Source organism: Diabrotica undecimpunctata, chromosome 2 (assembly GCF_040954645.1).
Source record: "Diabrotica undecimpunctata isolate CICGRU chromosome 2, icDiaUnde3, whole genome shotgun sequence".
Lineage (NCBI taxonomy): Eukaryota > Metazoa > Arthropoda > Insecta > Coleoptera > Chrysomelidae > Diabrotica > Diabrotica undecimpunctata.
This window is the reverse complement of record NC_092804.1, coordinates 113,997,457-114,022,873: the sequence shown is the minus strand read 5'-3', so window position 1 is coordinate 114,022,873 and position 25,417 is coordinate 113,997,457. Positions and strand designations below refer to the sequence as shown.

The window sequence follows — 25,417 nt, the reverse complement described above, 5'->3', positions numbered from 1 at the left end:
TGCTACACCGTAGAAGAGTTCAGGTCCAAAGAATGGCATTGATGAACCTTTTTTATCCATTTCATTTGCGTTTTTATTACTCTTAGGCAACCGTAATTTTTCTACGGTCTGTTAGTTTATTTGGGGTACCCGTACAATCTCATATTAATTTAGAATAATTGACCTCTACAGAATTAAGTACCTAAAGAGCTGCCTGGCTATCTGTGAAGATAATAATTAAACGGTACGTTCTTTTCGGCCTTTCTATTTCTTCCACGTAGTGATAGATTGCCATTATTTCCGCCTGGAAAATTATAACATCCTGAATGACCGGGAGATGTATCCCTTGCTTTGTTCCTACCATACTGGCTCCTACACCCTCCAATGTTTTTGAGCTATCAGAATACCAGGTAGCTTCCGCTTGTATAGGCACACCTTCCTTCCAGTCTTCCCTGCATAGTATATTATTTTTGAATTTATTGTCACAGCTGTATTTCATATCTGTTGCATCGATAGGTTGCTCGATTAGCTTTCTATTGTCAGCACTATGCGCCTGGCTTATGTGTTGCTGACTATGTATTAATCTGTGCATCGCAGATCTGACTTCGTCTAGTATAAAAATAATATTAGACGGATATTAAAAAAAATAAACATATTTTGTAACATAGAAAAAGACAAAATGATTCAAAAATTAATCAAAATATTTAAGCAAGCTTTACTTTATTAAAACTTAAAAATCCTACAATCAGCACGTCTCCTTGATGCGCAGCAAAATTATCGAAATTATTTTAGTAGCAGAAGTAAACTCGACATGCAACCGTAATTTAAAAGAGACATAATATGTAAGCATATATCCAAATTATTTTTCTATTATAAAATAGATGATTCAGTCAATATTAAGTTACTTTAAAATATATTGATTATCTCATAACTTGCAATTTGCAGTCGTCACAATTGATAACCGACATTATTGTCGAACTTTTGTTTTTATACAAGCCTTTTGTCTTGACGGTGTAAAGTCGTCTGAAGTCGATATTTATTGTATTTTGCGTTTGAACTAATTTGTGCCTTATTTTCATATTATTATATTGTTTGTTAAGTAAATTTTGCATATAATAATCGGTGGGTTATAGTAATGTGTATATTTTTTATTTTACTAAATTTAAAAATAAATAAATCTAAAATACCATATTGAATTATAAATCAGATTTTTCTTTATTGTAATCTATTTTGTTTTTATTTCAATAAAACTGCTTCGAAATGAATGACAGTGAATCAAAATACGCAAATCTATTACTATTTACCTATATAAAAAGAGTGCGTATATTATTAGTAGGTATATGTATGAAAATAAAAATAAATATTTCGCCTGAATTCCCAGGAAAAGTAAAGGTTTTACGCTACTGAAAATATATTTTTTATTCAATTATAACCAAAACAAAACATTAAAAAAAAAATTCGATTATTTTTTGATCATAATTTCAAAATTACAATGTACGTTAAGTACACATAATTGGTTCGAGCGGTCTTGACTACGTCACACTCCTGGGCTAGCTGTCAAATGTCATGTGCAATATCATACCTTGTATTCATTGTATCATGCCCCCAGTTCTAATCTCTTATAAGGATGTAGTAACTTAATAAAATTTTTATTTTTTTACAATTCCCTTTGATCCTTGTCTTCGCTGGGCTACTTGTTTGGTTTCGTGTATCCCTCGATTAATGAGTATTTTTGTTTGATCCACACAACGACTTGAAGATCTTCCCTTAAGTTTTTTTTTTGAAGTTTCCCCTTAATAAAATTTGCTCGACGTTCAACCTGTAACTTTATTATAGATATCACAGATTACCAAAGATTTATAGCTTAAAAGGCAACAAGTAAGAATAAAGAACACTACTAGCATATAGCAAGAATAAACGACGCTAAAATATAGAAAACGAGAGTAAGAATAAGTTGTCAATATTTTCTATAAAACCCAATCCAGTGGCTTAATACATAAAAAAAGAGGTAAACAAAAATAGACAAAAACAAAAATAAGAAAAATGAGTAATATCGGTAAAAAATTAGAAAACTAACAAAAAAAGAGTAAGATATAAGACATTTAAATGGAACAATGCAGTCATTATTTTATTACACAAGCCAGGAGACATAACAGATCTAAAAAACTGGCGTTTTATCAGTTTGATTTCACACATATATAAACTTTTCACAAAAATTATCAAAAAAAGATTGGACACTACATTAGACTTCTATCAGCCTAACGAACAAGCTGGATTTAGATCGGGATACAGCACTAACGACCACTTACTAGTGACATAAAGAACTTGGTAGAGAAGTCTGCAAAATACAACAAACCATTGGCACTAATATTTGTCGACCACCAGAAAACATTCGATACCATAAGCCATCAGAAAATGTTAAAAGCTTTGGCAGAGTGCCGAATAGACCATCGCTACACTAACATAATAAAATATATCTACCAAAATGTCACAGCTAGCGTAAGACTATCTAAACAAGAAACAAATAAATTCTGTATACAGCGAACAGCACAACAAAGAGACACTGTCTTCCAAATCTACCTATTCACGACGCTTTTAGAACAAACTTGTAATAAGGCATATCGGAACAAGCGTGGTATCAACATAAATGGAAAGAAGACCAGTCATTTGAGATTAGCAGATGACATCGTCCTTATAGCCGATCGTATGGATGATGCAATAATAATGTTTAAAAAATTATATCATGCTTCCTTGGAGTTCGGACTAAAGATTAATATGAACAAGACGCACATAATGACTAATATGGTGCTAAATCGCAATATTGCTCTTGATGACGCCATCGAAAAAATCGCTTCGCTAAATTGGAATTGGGCAGGACACATCCCCAGATTATCAGACAACCCATGGACAAAACGTATTTTAGAGTATAGACCAAGACAAGAAGCAATACTGAGCAGACCAACTAGATGGACTGACGACCGAAAGCGTGTTAGCAATAACTGGATGCAAGGTGCACAAGACAGAGACAGATGGAAGGAGCTGAGGGAGACCTATGTCCAGCAGTGGACGCATACAGGTTGATAAGGATGGTGATGAAGATATAATCACAAACTATGAAAAGATAGTCTTTTAAGCAAGATATAATTGACCTATTAAAATAAATTGCTTACTTAAATATGTTTTTGGTAATCAACTGGAACCTTTTCTTACATTCCACAAACAAATAGAACATTAAATTCATATTCACTCTTTAACACTTTCACTGCTCACAAAGGGACGGTGTAATTTACTGCCTTGCTGAATTTGTACAGCTTCTTTAATACTACGATACGAGGTACCCCGAATGGGGCCACGCGCACCTGGAAGTTCCTGGAAGTTAACCAACGTGGCCCACATCGGGATCATGCGCATTTAATGTGTTTAAAATAAGTGATTTAATATTTCCTGTATTAAATTAAAAATCGCGCTCAAACGCGGAATTTCCAAAAGAAATCACAAAGGTATAATAATTTAAATCACTAGTCATTATTAAAATTCTCCACTGCACAGCTTTATTACAGTTAAAAGAAATGTATCGAGATAGGAAAAAGAACAAAAAAGGTATCCAATATAGTCAAATTATATTTATTTAAAACAGACTTTGCAAGAATTGAAAAGTGGATTATTTGAAATTGAAGAATGCACGATCTTATTGACTATACAATGCTTTTAACTTTAGTATTTGAACAGAATGAGTGAGCTATAATTTAAATAAGAAGATAAAACATTTAAAACTGGAATAATTTGTTATTGAATTTTTCTTCGTCTTTGATGTTCACGGATAAATAGAGACATAAAGAGCAGCGTGGCACGATCTACACAATACTTTTAATAAAATAAAGATCACGAGAAACGTTCAGGCTCGTAACTAAGTGTAGATATCAGTTTTAACACCGGTCTATTAAACTCAACAGGCTCGTAGTGAATAGAGTTAGTTTTTAAATGAGGTATTATTTTATTTTAAATTACTTAGTAGTCTTGGGTTTTCCTTTAAAAATAACCTATTCCCCGTCGTATAAAAATTAGTAAAATAATAATACAACAGCTGTGTTAATATTTATAATTGCCTCTATATTTCTATCGCCCTTCGAAAAAAGTGGCGGTATAAATGTTTAAGAAATTCTAGTCACTAGGCCACTGTCCAGGGACGTATCGCGATATTGGTTGTTTCACCGACTCAAATTTATTAATGTAGATATTAAACCATAAAATAACAATTTTTTTTATGTATATAGTCAAAAAACAGAGAAATCTAATTTTGGAAAAAAACAAAACGTTATATATATTTTTTTTAATGGTTAAAAGTGGCATGTCAAAAAATTCGGCTTATTTTCGGCATTTTCTATTAACGTTTAACGATGACGTCACATAAATAAAACTACGGAAAATATTTTACATAAGAAAATAATATTGTTTTAAACAAAAGTTAATAATTTATAATGAAAAAATGAATGGTTTTAACTGACATAGTCACCACATTAGCGTCACTATAATTTGTCTCAAAGTATAGTGTCGCTAGTCCGTACAGGGTAAAATATGCAATGCTAACCTTATGGGAATTTCGCCAAGACCATGCCAGTTTTATGCAGTGAGCGATGGCATTCTCTATTGTCTATCTTTCAAAATAAACGGAATAAACCAGGAGTTCTCAACAAGTCCTCACGTACAATTTTATGTAATTTAAAAATATCGTTTGCTAATAATTTTACATAATACTATACATTATTTGTTTCTAATAGTAACTTATCAACTTTTATCTTTTATTAATAGCAGTAGTATAATAAAATGTGCAATAAATAAACATTTGTTATAAAGTTTAAAATAATTCCGGTAATTTCTAATAATTGCCAAATTTAAAATGAGATTTATGTCCCTGCGGTGCTAATAACTGCCATAATGTGTAAGGAATTTGTAATTTTGGTTGATATCAACTGCAAATACTTTCTAAGTTATTCAGTAATTAAGAAGCAATTAGAGTAATTCTTGTACATAATATGTTTAAAAGCTTGATACATCCAAGACCTTAATTAGTCTTTATTTGTTCTTCGGAGCGCGTAAACATATTCAAGTGACGATTATTTATACCATCTTGGATGTACTGTTACTGTTTTGTTATTGTTATTATTTGTTGGTGGCTGTTGTTGTAATTTGCTGTTGGCAATTATTGAAATTTTCTGTTGTTGGCTATTGTTTTATTTGACGCCGAATTTTTACCGCAAAATGGAGGAAATTGTTCAATGGAAACGTGAAAAAGCTCTATGAGTTTCAGAGAAGCAGATACTAATGAATATTATTAATTATCATCTTAATTAGGATAACAACGATTCTGTATCAAGTGTAATTAGGAAAGTGCCAGAAATGAGTGATGTTTGCTAAAAGACTCTGTTTCGCATATGGCAGGAATATTCATCACCTGCTGGATTACAATCTCCAAGGAGCAGGCCCAAAAAGCGAAAGGTTGGTAATTCTCGTGACAATAAGTACAATGAAGGTGTCAGAGGCCAAATTCGTAGAATAGTTCATCAATTTTTTCATGACAACATACCACCAACAATAAACACCATAGCTGTTGTAAATGTCGAAGAAACTTTGCCCAAATTTTCACGGGCCACGCTACGTCGCTTGCTGAGTGATATGGATTTTGTGTTTATAAAACGTGGCAGAAATTCAATTTTGATTGAAAAACCATTAATCATCTCGTGGCGTCATCGTTATTTACGCGCAATTCGTAGATACCATGCAGAAGGATACAGCATAGTGTATTTGAATAAATCATGGGTAAATATACGACACAGTTTGAAAAAAGAATGTGTTGATAAAACAATTACATCTCATCGCGATGCTTTTGTTTGTAATCTGACAACAGGAGTAAAAGCTCCAACAGCTCGTGGGGCACGGTTCGTTTTATTGCATGAAACGTTTTTGGCAAAAAAAATACTCAGGACTACCACGACGAAATGGATGGACCGATCTTCGAACATTGGTTCGAAAATAACTTAATGTTAAATTTGCCAGAATAAACTGTTGTGATAATGGATAATGCCTCCTATCACAGCAGAAAGTCAGAACAAATTCCCAACAGTTTAACACTAAAAAAGATATTCAAGAATGACTTCTGTCAAAGAACCTATTTTTTAAAGAAGACTACCTAAAATGCGAGTTACTTGATGTAGTCAAGGCCTTCAAAGCAAAATATGACAGGTACATAATAGAAGATATTGCCAAAAAGCACAATGTGAAGGTTCTGAGGCTCCCACCCTATCACTGTGAACTCAATCCCATCGAAATGGTTTGAAGTGATGTGAAACGGTATATAGCTGGACGCAATGCGAATTTTAAAAAAGCTGAAGAGAAATATAAAAACTACGTACCACGTAATAGCAACAGAAAAAAAATGTGGGAAATTGACAATTTGTTGGATGATATCGAACTAATTATTATAAATATAAATAATGGAGATAGTGATGACAGTGACGATAATAATGATAATGATAGTGAAGCAGAAACTAAATGTGACAGCGATTGACAGAAAAAGGAGCTAAATATAATGGTGTACAATTACGATTACTTACACACGAAAGTAAATAAAATGAAGAAGTATTGGATAATTGTTGTGCATTTACCCTGTATAGACTAGTCACTTTGAAACAATAATACTGTCCTACAATAACAAATTGTCCACTGTTTGGAGTTATTTATCTGCGACTTTTTTATTGATTTTCTACATTAACTACATGGTTTACTGCCTTTTTTCAGTCAGCACTTGTGATCTTTATAGCTCATATCGAATCAATCACTTTTGCGTCAACTTTTGGAAAAATATTTTTCTTCCGAATTCGTTTTTTTACTTGTTCCCAAATCAAATAAGTTTTATTGGATTACAAATGCAAAAATAAGATGGTAACCTCAAAACAGTATGGTCATGTTCTGTTGCAATCATGTCCAGTACATATTGTTTGTCATAAGTTTTAGTAAGAAGCACTTCAAGTAATTGTTTCTTATTATAGTTCTCTTCAAAATACAAATCATTATCTGAGAGGAAATCTTGTAGTTTCTGTTATAAAGAATAACTGTTCGGAATTGTTTTAGAAGTCTTAAGTGATAATTGGCATTGTCCATAATTATCACACTGCTGAGTGATATATTAGGAAGTAATGTATTCTTCAACCAGTCTTCGAATATGTTAAAATTCATATTCTGATGATAATCTACATTACATTAATTTTTTTTCGCGAAGCTTTAATCCATTCGGCACCTAACAATTTGAAGATCCACAGTGTACAATAAATCTTTATTCGGAGATACGCCTTCCAGGTGACAAGTGAATTATCAGTCCAACCGTTGCTAGCGGCATCGTGCGTGTTATACCTAATATTGTTAAATTTTTCTGAATAATATTAATGCCAGTGTACTATCCTCTTACTTTCTATAATGGCCACTCGTTTATCAACGATTTTGTATTTTAATTCAAGTTTTTTCAGCTGTCTGCGTAAGGTGGTTTTATGGCAGGTCCTTCCGCAACAATCTTGGTGTATATAGTATCAATTCTTGATATTAAATTTTTTTCGTATTCCGCTTTTCGTATGATACTGCCTTTACAACTATTTTTAGGATTATTTTGCAAATTTTTGTAAACGTCCATACAAATTTTCTTGGATTGTTCATTAAAATCAATCCTCTTATTTAGAAGTCGTAAATCTTTACTACAGTTCCAGAGTCAGTGTCGTTATTTTTTGTAATACTTAAATTATTGTTGCCTATGAAATTTCTTTACCACTAGTTGTTCCCATGTTCGAAAAATTGTAGGTGATTTTTCTGATGGTCTTAACATTTTGTTTATACACAGATGGGCAGTTTCAAAAAACCAACAAAAAAATACTACAATTATGACGATCATCTAAAAAAAAAACTAAAAACAAACCTTAAAATTGAAGCAATGTAATATATATTCATAAACAACCTCGTTGCAAAGATGACAATTAAACGAAAAATTTCAGTCAAAAAGTCCAGTCCCTTTAAAGATAAGCACTAGCCGGTAATTTAGCAATGGCATTACTCATTGTAAATTAGTGATTTTATTACTTAAAGTGAACACTTCATATTAGTACAGTTAAAATTATTAGACGATAAATATTAAGCAAGAGAAATTAAACTTTTTTTAATTTTAACGACAAAAAAGCAAGTTCATTAGCAGAACCAAATTTAAAACTATTCTGCTCAACCTTTTTAAAGCATTATTTGGTTAAAGCATTATTTGGTCATTTTTGGTGGGAAAAATATCTATTTGTAAAATATAATTTGTCTAGACTAAAGGTGGTATTTGTTTGAATTTACTGACGGACGATATTCATATGGTTAACGGTTATTGGTTAATGGTTCAATGGTTATTTTTGAGGAATATGTATTTTTATGGTTTACGCATGATAAAAAACTCTGATATCGGCTTTATTAGATTAACGAGTAAGGAGTTATGAAAGTATAAGGGGGAAATTTGATCAAGCTATAGATTTTTCTACAATTACAGTATTTAGAGACGCAAACCAGAACAGGTCAGAAAATCTTTCGAACAATTAAAAAAACTGCTCTATAAATCTCGAATAAGACTCGAAATTCGACTACCTTAATTAAAATGTTACGTCTGGTCGATTCTTCTGTATGCAGTTAAAAGGTGGACCCTTAAAAGATCAATAGTAAATAAATTCGAAGACTTTGAAATGTGGATCTACTGGAGAATCGTCAAGATTTCATACCTCAAAAGAAGTACTGCAGTAATAAGGCAAGGAACGAAAATTTCTAACACAATGAAAGTTTTTCAGACGAAACCAGGATTTGTGAATAATCATTAAACCGATAAATTCGTGTACTTGAAGGGCAAGGAAGACAAGCAAGAACAAAAACAGCCATATCTGTTCATTGACATTAAGGAATAAGTGTTATATTCTTGGGAAGTAATATAGTCGGCAAAAAAACTCTTTCAATTTTCATTCAACCAAATTTAATAGCTCACAGGTATGTTAATTTGGTTCAAGAAGCTGTAGTTAGACTCTGAAAAAGTGAAGTAGAAAAAAAATTAATTTTCATGCATGATAATGCACCTCCATATATCAGCAGAGTTACTACAGACTTGCATAAAACAGAAGATATCACTATTCTGTAATGGCCTGCTTGCTCACCCGACCTTAACTCTATAGAGCATTTATGGGATATACTTAAAAAAGAATAAGACCTCGCCGGCATAATTAGCAAAACACCATACAGCTAGTACAAGCTGCTCTTAAAGAAAGGAAACAACCAACCTTAAGAAAATCTCGACAATTTGTTTAGGAGTATTCTCACGCGAATTGAAGCTTGCATAAGGCTTAGGATTAGTAACACCGACTACTAAAAAAACATAAATAAATAAAAACAATTTAAACATCATTCCTTGTACATTGAAATTTTGTATGCTATTGACTTAAAAAAAATAATTTTAATTTTATTATTTAAGAATTTATGTGTTTTTTTAAATATTCTTTCACTTCGTAGGTTGGTTTTTTTAAGTTCGATTAAAATAATAAGAAATATCACATTATTCCATATAAGTTTGGTTGTGTGTACAATATATAAAATAGCGAAATCTATTAGCAACAGAAAGTACGACCTTAAACCTTTTATCATCTTTACTGCAGTTGTAGACAAACGACAGAAAAAAACGGTTTCGGACCGTGGCCTATAATTCCCAAAACCATACACCTAACAAAACCCAGGAGCAAAAACCTTCACTCCTTGCTCGTCCGTTCTTGGTTATTCTTACAACACTAATCCATTAATATAATCATAAGTTAATAATACGTGTATATTATTTTTGGAAAGAAAGAAGGAAAAGAAGGTAGTCATACGTTTTAAGAAAGTAGTTTTGAAAATCTCTCATTTTAACAGCTCAGTTATGTGTTCAGACAGAGAACTGGATTAATAAAGGGTGTAGTTAAAATTCCGTTCCTTATCTTGGCAATTTAAAGTTTTGAGACTTAAAACACAAAAAAATACCGTTTAATGCATTAGTGACTAGTGCAGAATAATAATTCAACTTACCAAGCTCTTCAACTCTCTCCGTGGAATCCATGGGATTTACCGTAACCAAGGAATTGTTTGTAGATTGTAAAGTCCGATAATCTGTCGGAATTTCTGTTGTAGATAATTTCCTCGGATTTAATGTGGGTAGTTTCGGGGGCGGTGGCTCGTCGTCGGGAAGTTCGTGATGAGACATGGGCACGTCATCCCCGCCCGGTTTGTGTAGGTCGGGAACTAAATTCAACCAGAAAGAAAGGCGATGGGCTCGGTAATGGTTTTTTAATTTCGGTTTGGTATCTGCAAAAGAAGGATACATTAAGAATTAATTTTATTTATAAGTTTATATATACTTTGTTATTAGGACAATAGAATTAACTTAAAAAATATCATTTAAAGAAACATTCTGTATTGTGATAGACGTACACGTAGAATTTGTTATTTCTCATAATACCTTTACAATTTTCCTTATAGTCCAGTCATGGGACGTTTTTGCGAGAAATTTTTTATTTCTATTCGATTTTACTGAAAATTTAGATTTAGGTAGTATTTATTGTCTTCTTCAAAATCTACACTGTGTAAAAGGCGCTATGATCCCATGGATAAAAGCCACCTTATCTACGGGGTAAACAGTTTTTTGATCAAAATAAATATGAAAATCAATATATTGGTCAATTCTAAGTAATTTTTGTTTCATTAATTTTCCGAATTATCTACGATTGAACCTGTACATTTTTCATTCAAAAAAATGCATGTTTTTTAAGCGTTGTCACGAATAACTCAAAAATTTTGCAATTTATCAAAAAAAAATTATTAAAAACAAAAATTTAGCTGAAAAATTAAGAAACTATTTATTGCTTTATATTTAACAAATCGAGTTTTGTTTGCTGAATGCCATTTAATATTTAAATACGCAAATTTGAAATCTTTAACCTTAAATTTTTAATTGCTATTTTAATGGGAATAAGCCACAATTGAAGTTTAAAATAAGTTTATTATTGTTTCAATTTCCACTTCCTTCGGAAATCGTTATTAAAATACAAACATTAATAAATTAAACTTATTTTGTTTTTTGTTGCTTGGCGAAAAATTCCTAAAAAAGAGATGGTATGTTTTTTTAAATAACATATGTACATATAAAATCAGAATTTGGTGTTTATTGAGAGTAATCTAAATGTAACACCAAATCCTTACCATGTCGGAATAGTATTACGAAGTTTTTTTCCTGTTTTTTCCCCATGATTTACCATGGAATCAATAACAGGAGAATTTTACTGTCACCATAGTATGTAATTGTCTTTTTAAAGACAAATCACATGCTAGGATTTTTTCTAACAGATATTTTCAAGTTAAAGTTGATTTCATGTAATCGAATGAACTATCGTACAATAAAGTCATCCCAGGAACGTAACTCAGCAATATTGGCAATATCATTTTAAAGTCGTCTATTTTAAAATGTATAATATATGTCTGAATGATAAACATGAATGAGTCAGATAAAATTAAATTATTAGAAGAATTTTTCAACAAGTAACAAAAAACAGAAGTTGTTTAATTTATTAATATTTTTTTGATAACGATTTCCGCAGTGGTAATTAAAACGTTAATAAACTTATTTTAAATTTCAATTGTGGCTTATTGCCATTAAAATAGTAACTACTTTAAGATTCCATAAGAAAATAGCTTCAGAACAATATTAAATAATTTAAAAATGGTGAAATTTTTAGGGAAAACTCGACAGATATTTTTAAAGTTTGTACATAATTAAACCTTTCAAAAGAGCACTGGTAAAAGTTTTTTGCATAAAATTGATCAAAACTTGATCTTCTTCTTCTTCAAGTGCCCTGTCCATTGCGAACGTTGGCTATTACCATGGCAATTTTGATCTTGTTTGCGGCGCTTCTGAATAGTTCGACCGATGTGAGCCCGAACCACTTTCTCAGATTTTGGAACCACGAGTGTCTTCTCCTGCCTGGCCCTCGCTTACTGTCTATTTTTCTCTGGACAATCAATTGCAGTAGACAGTACTTATCGTGTCTCAATATGTGGCCTAGATATTTAAGCTTTCTTTGTTTAATTGTATTCACGATTTCTTTTTCCTTTCCGATTTTTTGGATTACCTCTATGTTGGTGACATGTTCGGTCCAGGATATACGAAGAATGCGTCGGTACACCCACATTTCGAATGCTTCTAGTTTTCTCGTGAGTGTCTCCGTCAGCGTCCAGGCCTCCACACCATACAGTAAGATTGGAAAAATGTAGCATTTAACTAGACGTAGTTTTAGGGGAAGAGACAAATCCCTACTTATGAGGAGCTTTTTCATATTGCTAAATGCTGCTCTAGCTCGTTCTATTCTCGCCTTAATTTCTGTGGCCTGTTCCCATTTTGCATTTACGTTCGTGCCAAGGTACACATAAGATTCCACATGGTCAATTAGTATGTTACTTATCCGTAACTGTCGAGCAGGCTGTTGCTTCTTGCTTATCAGCATCCACTTTGTCTTCTTGAAGTTGAGGCTCAGGCCGTATTCCTCACTAACTGAATAAACTCTTTCCATTACCTGCTGTAATTCGTCTATGGTACTGGCAAGGATCACCGTGTCGTCGGCATATCTTATATTGTTCGTTAACTCGCCGTTTATTTTTATGCCCTCATTTGCATTTTCCATATATTTGTTAAATATTTCTTCGGAATAAATGTTGAATAGGAGTGGGGATAATATACACCACTGACGGACACCCGTCATGTATGACAAAAATATAAAGTCTTTTTTTTTGAAAAAATGAACGACTGGCATTACCACCCTAACTAAAAGTAATCGAAGCCCATTTATAATTTACTTTATTTGGATATTATTAATATACTTCAGATAATTTGACCGCTTTGCAATGCTTAAATTAAAAAAAAAATACTTTACAAAAAGTAAAAGTTGCATTTTTGCAAATTTGAAAAGAAAAACCTTTTTATTTAAATAACTCAAAAACTATTCTCGATATATAAAAAGTTTATAAATATAAAATGTAGGTTGTTTTACGTAAAATTTTGTAAAATTTTTGTATCGCAAGCTTTTGCAAATGATGATTTTTCAGTTGCAAAACGGGATCCTAACATGCAGGTGCCGATAAATAGGAATGTTTTGCAATGCAACGTGTAGAACCTGCAGTAAAGACACTTGCCAAAACAGAGCACCAATTTTGGATCAAGATGAAGATAAGAAAAATGAAAACGAGTGTGTGAGGGAGGAACAAGAGGACAACAGTGATGATGAAATTTGTTAATGTTGTATGTTAATAACATTTTCTGTGTTTTGTTTGTAAAATATACATGTGTAAAAATAAAAAAAAATAAAGGAGACAGTAGGCTGTACAATAAACTAGCTTGAAGCTTCATACTATATTTTCTGTAATTTTAAAATTTAAAGAATATTTTTAATGATTAATAAAGCAATTTTATTATTAATATTAAAAAAAAATAAGATTATATTAAAATAATTTAATAAATCATTTTTGGCTCTTAACGCCACCTGCTAACGTATTAACAAAGCATACGTTGTTTACTTTTGTCAGACCTGTCAAATTCAGAAGAAATATTTAAATTTATAATAATTAATATTTGACAATAAATTTAATTATTATATAAACTATATAAACATAAAAAAAGGATGTTTAATAGTTATTTATCGTACAAAACGAAAAAATTGTACTTTATCTTCGAGACTTCTTTTTTAGCGTCGAGACGTCAGTCGAGACGCTAATTATGCTCGAGAAGATAATGCTATTTTATCATCGTGTGCAATACAACATTTTTTTGATAGCAAGACTTCAAGTTCAGGTGAAAAATAGAATTTCAAAGAAAATTGTAATTTTTAGCACAAAAATTATAAAAAAATTTTATTTAAAAAGTCAATAAGCAATAAGATTGCTGTATCCAAGTGTATACTTGGCGGACCAGAAAATCAATCCAGTACCTCGAATAAAGTGTTTAAGCAAACGAGTACAAGTTGTGATGCTCCAAAAATAGATATTTCTAATAATGTTCATTGTATAATTTCAGTTGTTTTTAATCCTTAATGTGTTTGAATTTGTAAATTTTATTGAATAAAAAAAGGTTAAAACCTTTTATCTACTCTTGCTGTTAAAGTGTCACTTTATCTACCCTTGCGGTTAAAGTGATACTTTATCTACTCAAAACAGTTGTTATAGTAACACTTTAACATTACCTATGGAAATAAAATAATAATTTTATTTATATGAAAGTTATTTTACCGTCAGTGTATATAAACGTAAATAAATTTTCATTATTTTTAGATATGAAATATGAATTTTCCTGTAAACCTTTAAAACACCGAAACTATTAATAAGGGTTGTGGTTGTTAAGGTTACATAAAAATATCTTAATATTATAAATCTGTTTATTCTAAACATTCTTATATAGTTTAATTAAAAAAATTCTAATCAATTTTTTATATTTTTTAGTGTAAGGGGTAGCTTTTATAAAGATTGAATTGTATAAAAATTAACGAATTTTTTTTCACCAATAAAATATTCTTAATTTATTAATATAAAATTATTTGTAATGCCAAAATAATTGTTTTATTTTTTTAACTAATGTTTTTAGGGGATCATTTAGAAGAATTAAAAACTATATATATAATAATTGTTATTTCACTGATAAAGTATATACCTTTGATGCTAAGGTATTTTTAAATCATTTCAAATCAAAAAAGCTATTTTTTAAAGTAGGTATTTTTCGATATTTATCACCTTGGTTAAGTACTTTATAAGGGTTGAAGCATTTCAACCAGTAATATGTTTCATCAAAATTAAGCACAAAAATTAAATATAACACATTTTTAAATTATTTTATTTTATAATAAATATAATTAAAAAAATTATATTAAAAATTACTACCTACCGAAAATAATTAGCATATCTTTGTTTAGTGATGAATCCCCTTTGATAATATAATCTGATTCACAAATAATACATTAAAATATTAGTTTAACCAATTAAATGATAAAATATACGGTTCCGAATTATTTTTGCAGTAAGGGGTAGCTTTTAAACCTTTGTTGAAGTATAGTGTAAGTAGAGAATAAAGCGAAATTTTTATGAAAATCGATGTGAAGTAAAAAAATTTCACAGTAATTCTGAATTTTATCGCTGATAACTGGACTATCATTGTATTCTGCATTTCGGCAGCTGGGTATTACACATTAACTAACTCTTGAAAATGGTGTAGAGTACGAATCCAAGGAGAACTAATTAAACCTTTTAAAACAAATATCGGGCTGCTCCAAGAAAACGGCAGAAAACACTGTACGAAAGGCGTATGCAGCACTAAAGGAAGCAACTACAAAAATAGGTTTAAAAATAAACAGCAACCAAATAAAATATATGAAAATAAACACGCAACCACAAATCTCATTGCAACTTGTTATAGAAAATGACATCATAGAAGCAGTTTACGAATTTGTATAACTAGGAGTGCTCGTAAACGCTGAAAATATCATTACCGCAAAAATAAACAGCAGAATTTGCACGGCCAAAAGATGCTATTTTGGACTTAATCTCCTTATAATACGCCCAGTTCTAACATATGGTTCAGAGATCTGAACTCTAACAAAAAGATATAAAAACATGTTAGGATGCTTAAAAAGAAAATTAATAGGATAAAACTATGTAGCGGTAAGTAAAAATAGAAAAATAGGACGCCTGAGATAAGTAGGGCATGTAATTAGAGCTGAACAAACTAAAAATTTGTCTATTAAAAAGGGAAACCAAAATTTGCTCTTTTTGGTTTTATGCATATTTGCGTAAAATTAGTACCACACTGGTATACTGGAAGGTTAAAGACTTATCCTTTCTTGCCTTACCACATGCCATTGTACCACTTTAATTACATAACAAGTGCAGATTTGGCTAATAAAATTCTGACAATTTCAGATCTGTTTCATATTGTATGCCGTAAATCTCGACATGCCTAGAACACAACAATATTATTTAATTATTAAGTGCTATTTAAGTTAACCCTATAGTGACATAAATTAAAACAAATTACAAATATTATTAAACAAATTAAAATCTATACTTATAATCACTTTCTGATATTAAAATCTCAGGTACACACTATACATCACAATAGCAAATAATCCGCTGGCGATACATCATCAGAGAGAAATTGCTGTTTTGATTAATAGGGTAAACTAAGCTTAAATGGCATCATCTAATGTTACATCTTCATGGTTTATGTCCACATGCAATATTTTTAGTTTTAATTTTATTATTGATTGCTTTGATTATTTAATGAATTGTGCATAAATAGATACTGTTATAAAACTTGGCTTACTTTGGTCAGTAATATTATTAATATACTTGATTTCCATAGACTTCATTCATTTAATCTGAGGTCAATACATTAATCCAAATATAACTTTTAGTACAAGTAACAATTACACGCAGGTTAAGGAGACTTTGGAATGTAAAATATTGTCATTGTTAACTATATTACCACTATTACTGGGTCTTGTCTTAAGAGGGGATAAATAAGGGAAGTTAAACAATATTAAAACAAATTCATAAAACCAAATAATTAAGCATTTATTGAATAGGCAAAAAAACTAAAAAAAGGCTAAAAAGTTTTCATCAAACCATTTGTCGCACATTATACAACATCTAATACGTCATATTTATTCATGTAAAAGTACATCTATAATCTACACATAGAAAATAAATTACCAAACAAAACATAGTATTAATTAAAAAATTATCTACCAATTAAAAAAGCTCCTTGTGATTGGTAAAACAATCACAACACGCGACGGTATCTGATCGCGAGCTTATTCTGTGTATGTAGAGTCTCTCAATTGTCACAGAGCAAGTTGGCTCAAGAGAAAACTACGATCATTAACTTGAAAAAGAGCTTTGTTTCCAATTGCCAGACATTTATTTTATGGATAAAATAGACTTCACACATTGCTATTCTAGTAAGAACCATGGTTAAATCATATGAGTTTCCAAGGTCATAACAATTAATTGAGAAGGGAGGTTCGGAAAGTATCGTCTTTTGATACGTTAAGGATAAATATTGTATTTGAGTATATGGAATTAAAACAAAATTGATTGTAATACAAATTACAGTTTACATTTGTTTTGAGGTTTCGATCACTAACCCGAAAACAGTTTTTAACAAAGATCTATCCTTCCATTTTTGGATGTAGGTCTCCCCCAGTTCTCTCCATCTTTCCCTATCTTGAGCTGTTCTCTGCCATGTGGGACCTACTTGTTTCCTGATGTCATCTTTCCACCTCATCTATGGTCTGCCTCTTGATCTCTTTGCATTGTATGGACGCCACTTTCCGATGGTATTGTTCCATCGTCCGTCTTGGAGACGTTCATTGTGTCCAGCCCATTTCCATTTCACTTTTGCTGCTTGTTCTATTGCGTCTACTGTCTTTGTTCTGGTTCTGATCCACTGGTTACGTTTTCTATCTCTAAGTGATATACCCAACATTTGTCTCTCCATCGCTCTTTGTGCCTTCCTTATCCTATCCAAATTGGCCTGTGTAAATGTCCATGTCTGTGCTCCGTAGGTGAGCACCGGTATTATACAGGAGTTATATACCTTGCTTCGTAAGTATAGAGGGATTGTTTGATTTTTTAGAACGTAAAAAAGTTTGCCGAACGCTGCCCATCCCATTCTTACTCGTCTAGATATTTCGGCTGTTTGATTTTCTCTGTTAGCTCTGATTGCTTGTCCTAGATAGATATACTCATTTAAGTGTTCTATTTTTTCTGTTTGTATTTTGATTGCCTCTTGGTCTTCCGTGTTTGTCATTACTTTTGTTTTGTTGAAGTTAATTTTTAGGCCTTTTTGCTGTGATTTTTCATTAAGTTCATTCAGCATTAATTCTAGTTCTTGTCGTTTCGAGGAGATCAGGAGTATATCATCCACATATCTAAGGTGATTTAGGTACTTTCCGTTAATACATATTCCTCTGTTTTCCCAATCTGTTGATTTTATTATATCTTCGAGGGTCAAGGTAAACAGTTTAGGTGAAATTATATCACCTTGCTGGACTCCTCGTGTAACTTTTATATTATCCGTTATTATTTGTCGTCCAGAATTACGGTCATGGTTGCGTTTAGTAAATATTATGTATCAATTGTCGGTATCTTGAATCTATCCTACTATTGACCAGAGCTTCTTCCACCGCCCAGTGTTCAATGCTGTCGAAAGCCTTTTTATAATCTACGAATACGTACAGCGGAAGATTGTATTCATTGGTTTTCTCAATTAAGATTTTAAGCGCATGTAGATGGTCGATTGTGCTGTATCCTTTCCTGAATCCGGCCTGTTCCACTGGTTTCTAGTTATCAAGTTTATAGGTTAGTCGGTTGTTTATTATTCTTATGAAGGTTTTCACATATATACATATATACATATATATATATACATATATACATATATATATATATATATATATATATATATATATGTATATATATATATATATATATATATATATATATATATATATATATATATATATATATATATATATATATATAGATAAAGACCACCACAGACCGACCAACCCCACGAAATAAAAAGTTTCTATATTCATGGTCACGAAATAAAAAACTATATATATATATATATATATATATATATATATATATATATATATATATATATATATATATATATATCTTAATTATTGCTTAAAAGTTTCGGCAAATTTGCCATTTTCAATAAGCACTTTATTTTATAAACGTATCTTAAATATCTGCCATAGTGCATTTACAAACAACTAAATTTATTAAATTATGATACATATTGGAAAGATCTTTGATGTCAGTCTTATTATTGATATAATTTGGATCTTTTTTTATGTGAATCATCTCCAATATGCAACTTTTGTTATAATTTTGTTCCTTCTACAAAATTTGTTGATTATTAAGGACACTAGACCAAAAAGAATACAGGCAAGCTGTTGTCCAAGTAAATGTTAATAAAGCTATAAAATAGGAAACCAAAAAGTGCCTTGTGAAACTAAAAAGTAGCAAGAAAAAGCCAAGGCCATACAAAACAAAACCAAATTGAAAGATTAAACTGGGAAAGCTTCCGGTGATTGGCTGTATAAAATAATAGTTAAAAAGCTTTAAAGTGAAGTAAACACTTTTAATGTAATTAGTATAAGTTGTTTAATAAAACAATAAAATTTAAAATTTCAAGTGGACTACAATATTGTTCAAAACGTTTTCGGTCCCATTAGATCATTATAAGTGAACTTAGAAGTACTAACGTAACAACCTCATTCTAAAATATTAAAAATTCTAAAGGGAAGCGACAAACTCAAAAGTAAACCAGCATCTGGGTTCTGTAGAAAATACTAGCCATACAGTTAAATCGTGTATTTAAACGAAAAAATATGCAAGAGATTGGATGTGTTTAAAATGTGGCTAAATTGGATAATACTTTTTTTTTTTTTTTTTATTTATTTAAAGAAACAAAGTCGCATCCACCCAAAGGTTATTAGCGACACTCCTGTAACATTTGTAATAATATTAAATTAACGTTTGTAACAGTCAATCATTACAACAATTAATTACAATTTGTAAACAATTGAACATTTGTAACAATTAATTAAGTTAAATTTTGTGTAACATATTTATACATTTTAAGTAACCTAATAAATTGTCCGGAACTAAACTTTTGTTGAGTAGTGCTTTCAGGTTATTTGGCAAATTGTAAGACTGTCTTTGATTTACATATTTAGGACAGTCTATCAAGAAGTGCTTTATACTGTCTACTGTATTGCATGCTTCGCATTTTGGTGGTTCACTATTTGAGAAGAGATAGGCATGAGTATACCTACAGTGTCCAAGTCGTAGACGTGTAATAATAGTTTGGCATCTTCTACTTCTGGCTGTGCACTTCCATAAAAAAATATCACTTTTGATGGTTCTGAGTTTCGAACTAGAGTCACTCCACTCCCGATTCCACGCACTTAACACCTTATTTTTGAAATAAACTTTTAGATCGCCTGCGATACTCCGACACTCTGTTTCTGATACGTCACTGGTGATAGCGTTACGCGCACTAGTATCTGCTTCTTCATTCCCTTCTATGCCTATATGAGATGGTATCCATAGGAAGTGGACTCTTCTGAAATTTTCTTGAGCTTTCATTAATTCGGCCCTGATAATTTTCTCAATGGGGTGTTTAGGGTATACATTTTGCATAGCTTTGACTGCGCTGAGAGAGTCAGAAAGGACTAGACAACAACGGATGTTTTTAATATTTACTTGCTTGATGGCTTTGAGCAAACCAAATAGTTCTGCAGTATAGATGCTTGAATTTAGAGGAAGTTTAAATTGAAAAGTGTCATTTGGGGTTACCACTGCTACTCCAACGCCAAGTTCCCCTTTGGATGCATCTGTATAAATTTTAATCCACTCATTGTATTGTTGATCTAGGATTGAATTTAGTTTAACTTTAAAAATAATAGGACTAGTTTCATGTTTATTATATATGCTTAACGCTGTAATGACTTTGGGCTGTTCAATAGTCCAAGGTAGATAGTTATTGGTATTCGTTTGAAATACTGTTGGGAATTGAATGTTCAGTCTGGAGCTATATAATCGGATTCTCTCGTAATAAGGTTTGGGAGCACGGGGCTTATTATTGTAATAATTAATATATTTGTTACTAAAAGTATTACAGTAGAGGGGTTTTTTATATTTGAGGCTATAGATGTAGCATGCGCTAGAGCTAAGTACATTCTTCGGTAATTTAGAGGTGGTTCGCCGGCTTCGCTCAGTATGCTTTCGGAGGGAGTTGTCCGGAAGGCTCCGAGTGCAATTCTAATACCAGCGTTGTGTATGCTGTCAAGTTTTTTAAGTAGTGTTTTTGAAGCAGATGCATATGCAATTGATCCATAATCTAATTTAGATCTAATTAGTGTTTTATATATTCTCAACAGAGTTTCCTGATCTGATCCCCAATTTCGGTTTGCCAATGTTTTCATTAGATTCAGTCTTTTATGACATGTTAAAACTGTTTGTTTTATATGTTCTTGCCAAGTAAGTTTTTGATCAAACCACATACCTAAGAACTTTGCCGTTGGTTTAAATGGTAGCGTAGTGTTGTATAATTTTAATGTAGGGGGCATTGATGAGACCTTTTTGGAGAAGAGTATACCTGATGTTTTTGTTACTGAAAATTTGAATCCGGTCGTTAGAGACCATTGTTCTAATTGGTTTAGAAAACATTGCAAAGCGTTTGTCATTGATTCGGTGTTATTTCCTTTGATATAGACAACAAGGTCATCTGCGAAAAGTCGAGCCTCTAGAGGTTTAGTAAGGTTGTTAATAATATTATTTATTGCCACTAAGAATAAAGTAGGGCTTAGGACTGATCCTTGGGGTGTTCCATTTTCTTCACTTTTCTCCTCTGAGTAAGTATTATGTACTCTTACGCAAAAAGATCGGTTCTGTAGAAAGTTTTTAATAAATTTCAGGCAATTTCCACGAATATTCCATGAATGTAGTTCTTTCAGAATATTGAATTTCCAACAAGTATTAAATGCCCTTTTCAAGTCGAAAAATATTGCAATACAATGTTGTTTGGTTGCTAGCGCTTCATGAATGTCAGATTCTAGATCAAGAATATTGTCAATGCCCGAACGATTTTGTCTGAAACCGTTTTGTTCCGGAACTAAACGATTTGATAATTCTAATGTCCACGTTAATCTAAGATTTACCATTTTTTCCATCAGTTTGCTCATAGAACATGTTAAGCTGATTGGTCTGTATGAGTCAGGTTCTAGGATTGATTTTTGAGGTTTTAAAAAAGGTAATATAATAGCTTTAGACCAAATTGATGGAAATTTATTATTTTGCCAAATTAAGTTAAAAAGTTGAAGAATAAATAATTTTGCTGAGTAAGGAAGATGTTTTAGAAATATTGCTGGGATATCGTCTAGGCCCGGGCTAGTATTTTTTAATTCGGATAAAGCATTTTCCAGTTCTTCAAAAGTGAAAGGTAGATCTAATGGATCATTTAAATTGTCATTTGCAAAAAGATCAGTATTCTCTATTATTATTTTCCTTTCAAGGAATGTATCACTGTAGTTACTGTTTGAAGACATTTCTCTAAAAGATTCAGCTAGGGTATTAGCTATTTCTTGAGGAGAAGTTGAAATCCTATTGTCAACTTTTAATTTAGAAATCATTGGCGTGTATTTCCGACCAGAAATTTTTCTTATATTTTTCCATACTTCGCTGACAGGAGTTGAGGTATTTATTTCTGAAACATACTTGGACCAGGAAGCCTTCTTAGCTTGTTTTATAATAAGTTGTGTCTTAGCTTTAAGTGATTTGAACATGGTTTTATTTTCAGGTGTTTTATGTCTTTTATATTTATTAAATGCAGTTTTACTTGCTCTAATAGCTGCTCCACACTCTGAGTTCCACCAAGGTACAGGAGTCTGATTATTCTTTGTCTTTTTTGATTTTCCAACGAATTGCTCAGCACTACTTATGATAATGCTATTCAAATTGTGTAAGGATTCATCAATGCTTTCAGCTATTTTACAGTTCGGCATTGAGTTGTCGATATAATTTTCGAATTTTAACCAATCAGCAGTTTCAGTTTTCCATCTGGGTATGAAAACGTCATGGGTCAGAGCCATAGAGTTTTTTATTACTATAGGATGGTGGTCGCTCCCATAAGTGTATTGTAAAACTTCCCAAAATAATCGAGGTGTGAGTGCAGGGTCACAAAGACTTAGATCAATTGCTGAAGAATTTCCGGTATTAATGTTAAATCTGGTTGGAGATCCGTCATTAAGAAAATTCAATTGAAAATCTGAAATTATATTTTCGACAATTTTTCCTCTAGCATTTGAATAAGAGGAGCCCCAAATAATATTATGGCTATTAAAATCTCCCACGATGATGCGAGAGGATGGTATTTAATTGAATAACTCCTTTAAATCGTTGTACGTTACTTGGCGACTGGAGGGTAAGTAAACGTTGCAAATAAAATACCTGTTTGATGATTGTATTTCCACGACTACAACTTCCAGATTTGTAGTCACTGGAAATTCTTTCGCCGATAGTGATTTTTTTACTAATGTGGCTACTCCGCCTGAAGAAAAATTATTATTTGTTATCCTGTCTTTGCGAAAACAGTCATATTGGTTGGAGTTATATTTTTTTGGGGGATTCAGATTAGTTTCCTGTAGGCATATTACATCAGGAGATTGTTCACCAATTAGATGATGGAGCATAGCAAGGCGATGGAAAAAACCATCAATATTCCACTGAAGTAGAGACTTGAATTTAATGTTGACTTAACTGAGATGTGTCACTTTCCGCTTCCGATGTCTCACTGTTAAGATAATTATAGATTTTTTTCCTTATGGACGTGAATTTACGTTTTATGGATCTTTCCTTTAAATGGGGATAAACTTGACTGAGCATATCGGACAAAGCTGATAGGTCTGTGGTATATTCTTTAATTGTGGTTATAGGATCTGTTGACCCCGTGATATTCATTAGGAGCATGTTAAGTTGATCAACGTTTAGAGGGAAAGGTAGAGGGTGATTTTCTATGAAGTTTTTAGCAGGGTCAAGTAAGAGAGAAAATGAGCATTCAGAAGTGCTTGCTGAACTAATTTTAGCTTTTTTAGATTTTGCTTGAACTTTAGGTGGTGGAAAAATGTTACATTCTTTTGAAGATGGATCTGCTTCAGGTGAAATAATTTCATCAAAGTTTCTTTTTGGTTGATTAATTATGTGACTGTCCTTATTTGATGCATCTACTTTTTTCGGTATCTCCGGGATATTAGAAATAGACATTTGTTCACACTGGGAAGGGTTTATGTCATTGGATGCTTGCAAGGATATATTTGTTGCGCTGGATACCGATGCTTCATTGTTTTGGTTGGGGTTTACTTGAGCTAGTGGTTCGGAGCACTGTGAAGCGATATGTCCTGGCTTCTTGCATCTAAAGCAAACTAAACTGTCTTGAGAAATGAATATTCTATATGTCGTGTTGTCAAAAACAAGAGTAAATGACTCTGGTAGTGTTAGATTGTGTGGACTGATATAGATTTGTCTTCGAAAACTAAGGATGTGATTGTATTCAGGCATAGAAGCACTTATTTTGAGAAAGGTCATGGGGGAGACAGGAACTATGCCGATTTTTTGTAACTCATTGATAAGCAAGTCGTGCGGTATTGAAGGACACACGCCGGAGAGCACAAGTCGTTCCGCTGGTGTAACTAACCTTCTTGCTCTGACAATTTCACCTTGTATTTCTATTTGACCATGATTATTCATAAAATCGTCCACTATTTGTTTATTGGATAAATACATACATATGCGATTATTAGACAATCTAGAAGAGAAGATTATATTCTTCGGTTGAATTATATTTCCAAGTGGGAGAAGGTAGTCTTGAAGTTTGGTGTTTTCTAAGGCACTAAAGATAATTGCTTGGGACTTTAAAGGAAATTGCACTCTCGACGCTGCCGATGAGTATGACTGTGATGTGTTTATTTGTTTTTGATGGTCTTGTATTGTAGAACTGTTGTGTGATTCCATGTTTAAATTCATTTCGATAAACGTTTATGAAAAGTAAGTCCGACTCTGTACACCTGCTAAAACAGGTATATCGGTCTTTACTAAAAGCGGTTATTTGATGGTAAAACTGGATTTGTTTATTGACAACAATAACAAATAATTGCAATTTGCTGATTTGAATGCTAATTTAACTGGATATTATGTAAAGAGTTTGTACAGTTTATTCCAATATATCACTAAGATTCACAATTTATAACTTACATTAAACTTTGTTAATGTTAAAAATATTCGGAGCCCACATTGAGTACAACATTATAGTTATCGATGCAGAACCGAACCCGGATAATACTTTAGATTCCGTGAATTCACCGAACTATAAATAAAGAGGTTCTTCGAAGAATAAAAAAGAACTAAGAGGTACTGAACACAGACAAATCTCAAAAGACACAGTACTTCTGTCACTTTATATGAAATGAATCAAGTTATTCCTCCTTCAAACCATCCTGCAGAGAACAATATTTGAAAATGTCCAGAAGAAAGAAGAACATTTGGAAGAAGAAGAATATTTACTACACACTAAGATTTACTAAGATTTTGACTATCAGAAATTTTAAAATTCTCGAGTATACCGTAGGTCTCATGATTTTTAAAAAAGACTTACGCGTCTATAATTATCTAATAACATAGGATTAAGTTTTTTGTAGAGAATGGTAACTTTTAATAATAATTCTAACAACTCTAGAAAAGTACCCAATTT

The 25,417-nt window shown here is 31.7% G+C and overlaps 1 protein-coding gene across 1 annotated transcript in view; it reads right to left on the bottom strand.

The window, feature by feature from the left end:
- Positions 1 to 25,417, bottom strand: part of LOC140433870 (neuroligin-4, Y-linked-like) — a 1,297,086-nt gene that overhangs the window by 57,941 nt on the left and 1,213,728 nt on the right. Inside the window, exon 10 of the mRNA XM_072521844.1 lies at positions 10,090 to 10,365. Coding sequence (XP_072377945.1) covers positions 10,090 to 10,365 — 276 coding nt within the window. The remainder of the gene's footprint in view (positions 1 to 10,089; positions 10,366 to 25,417) is intronic.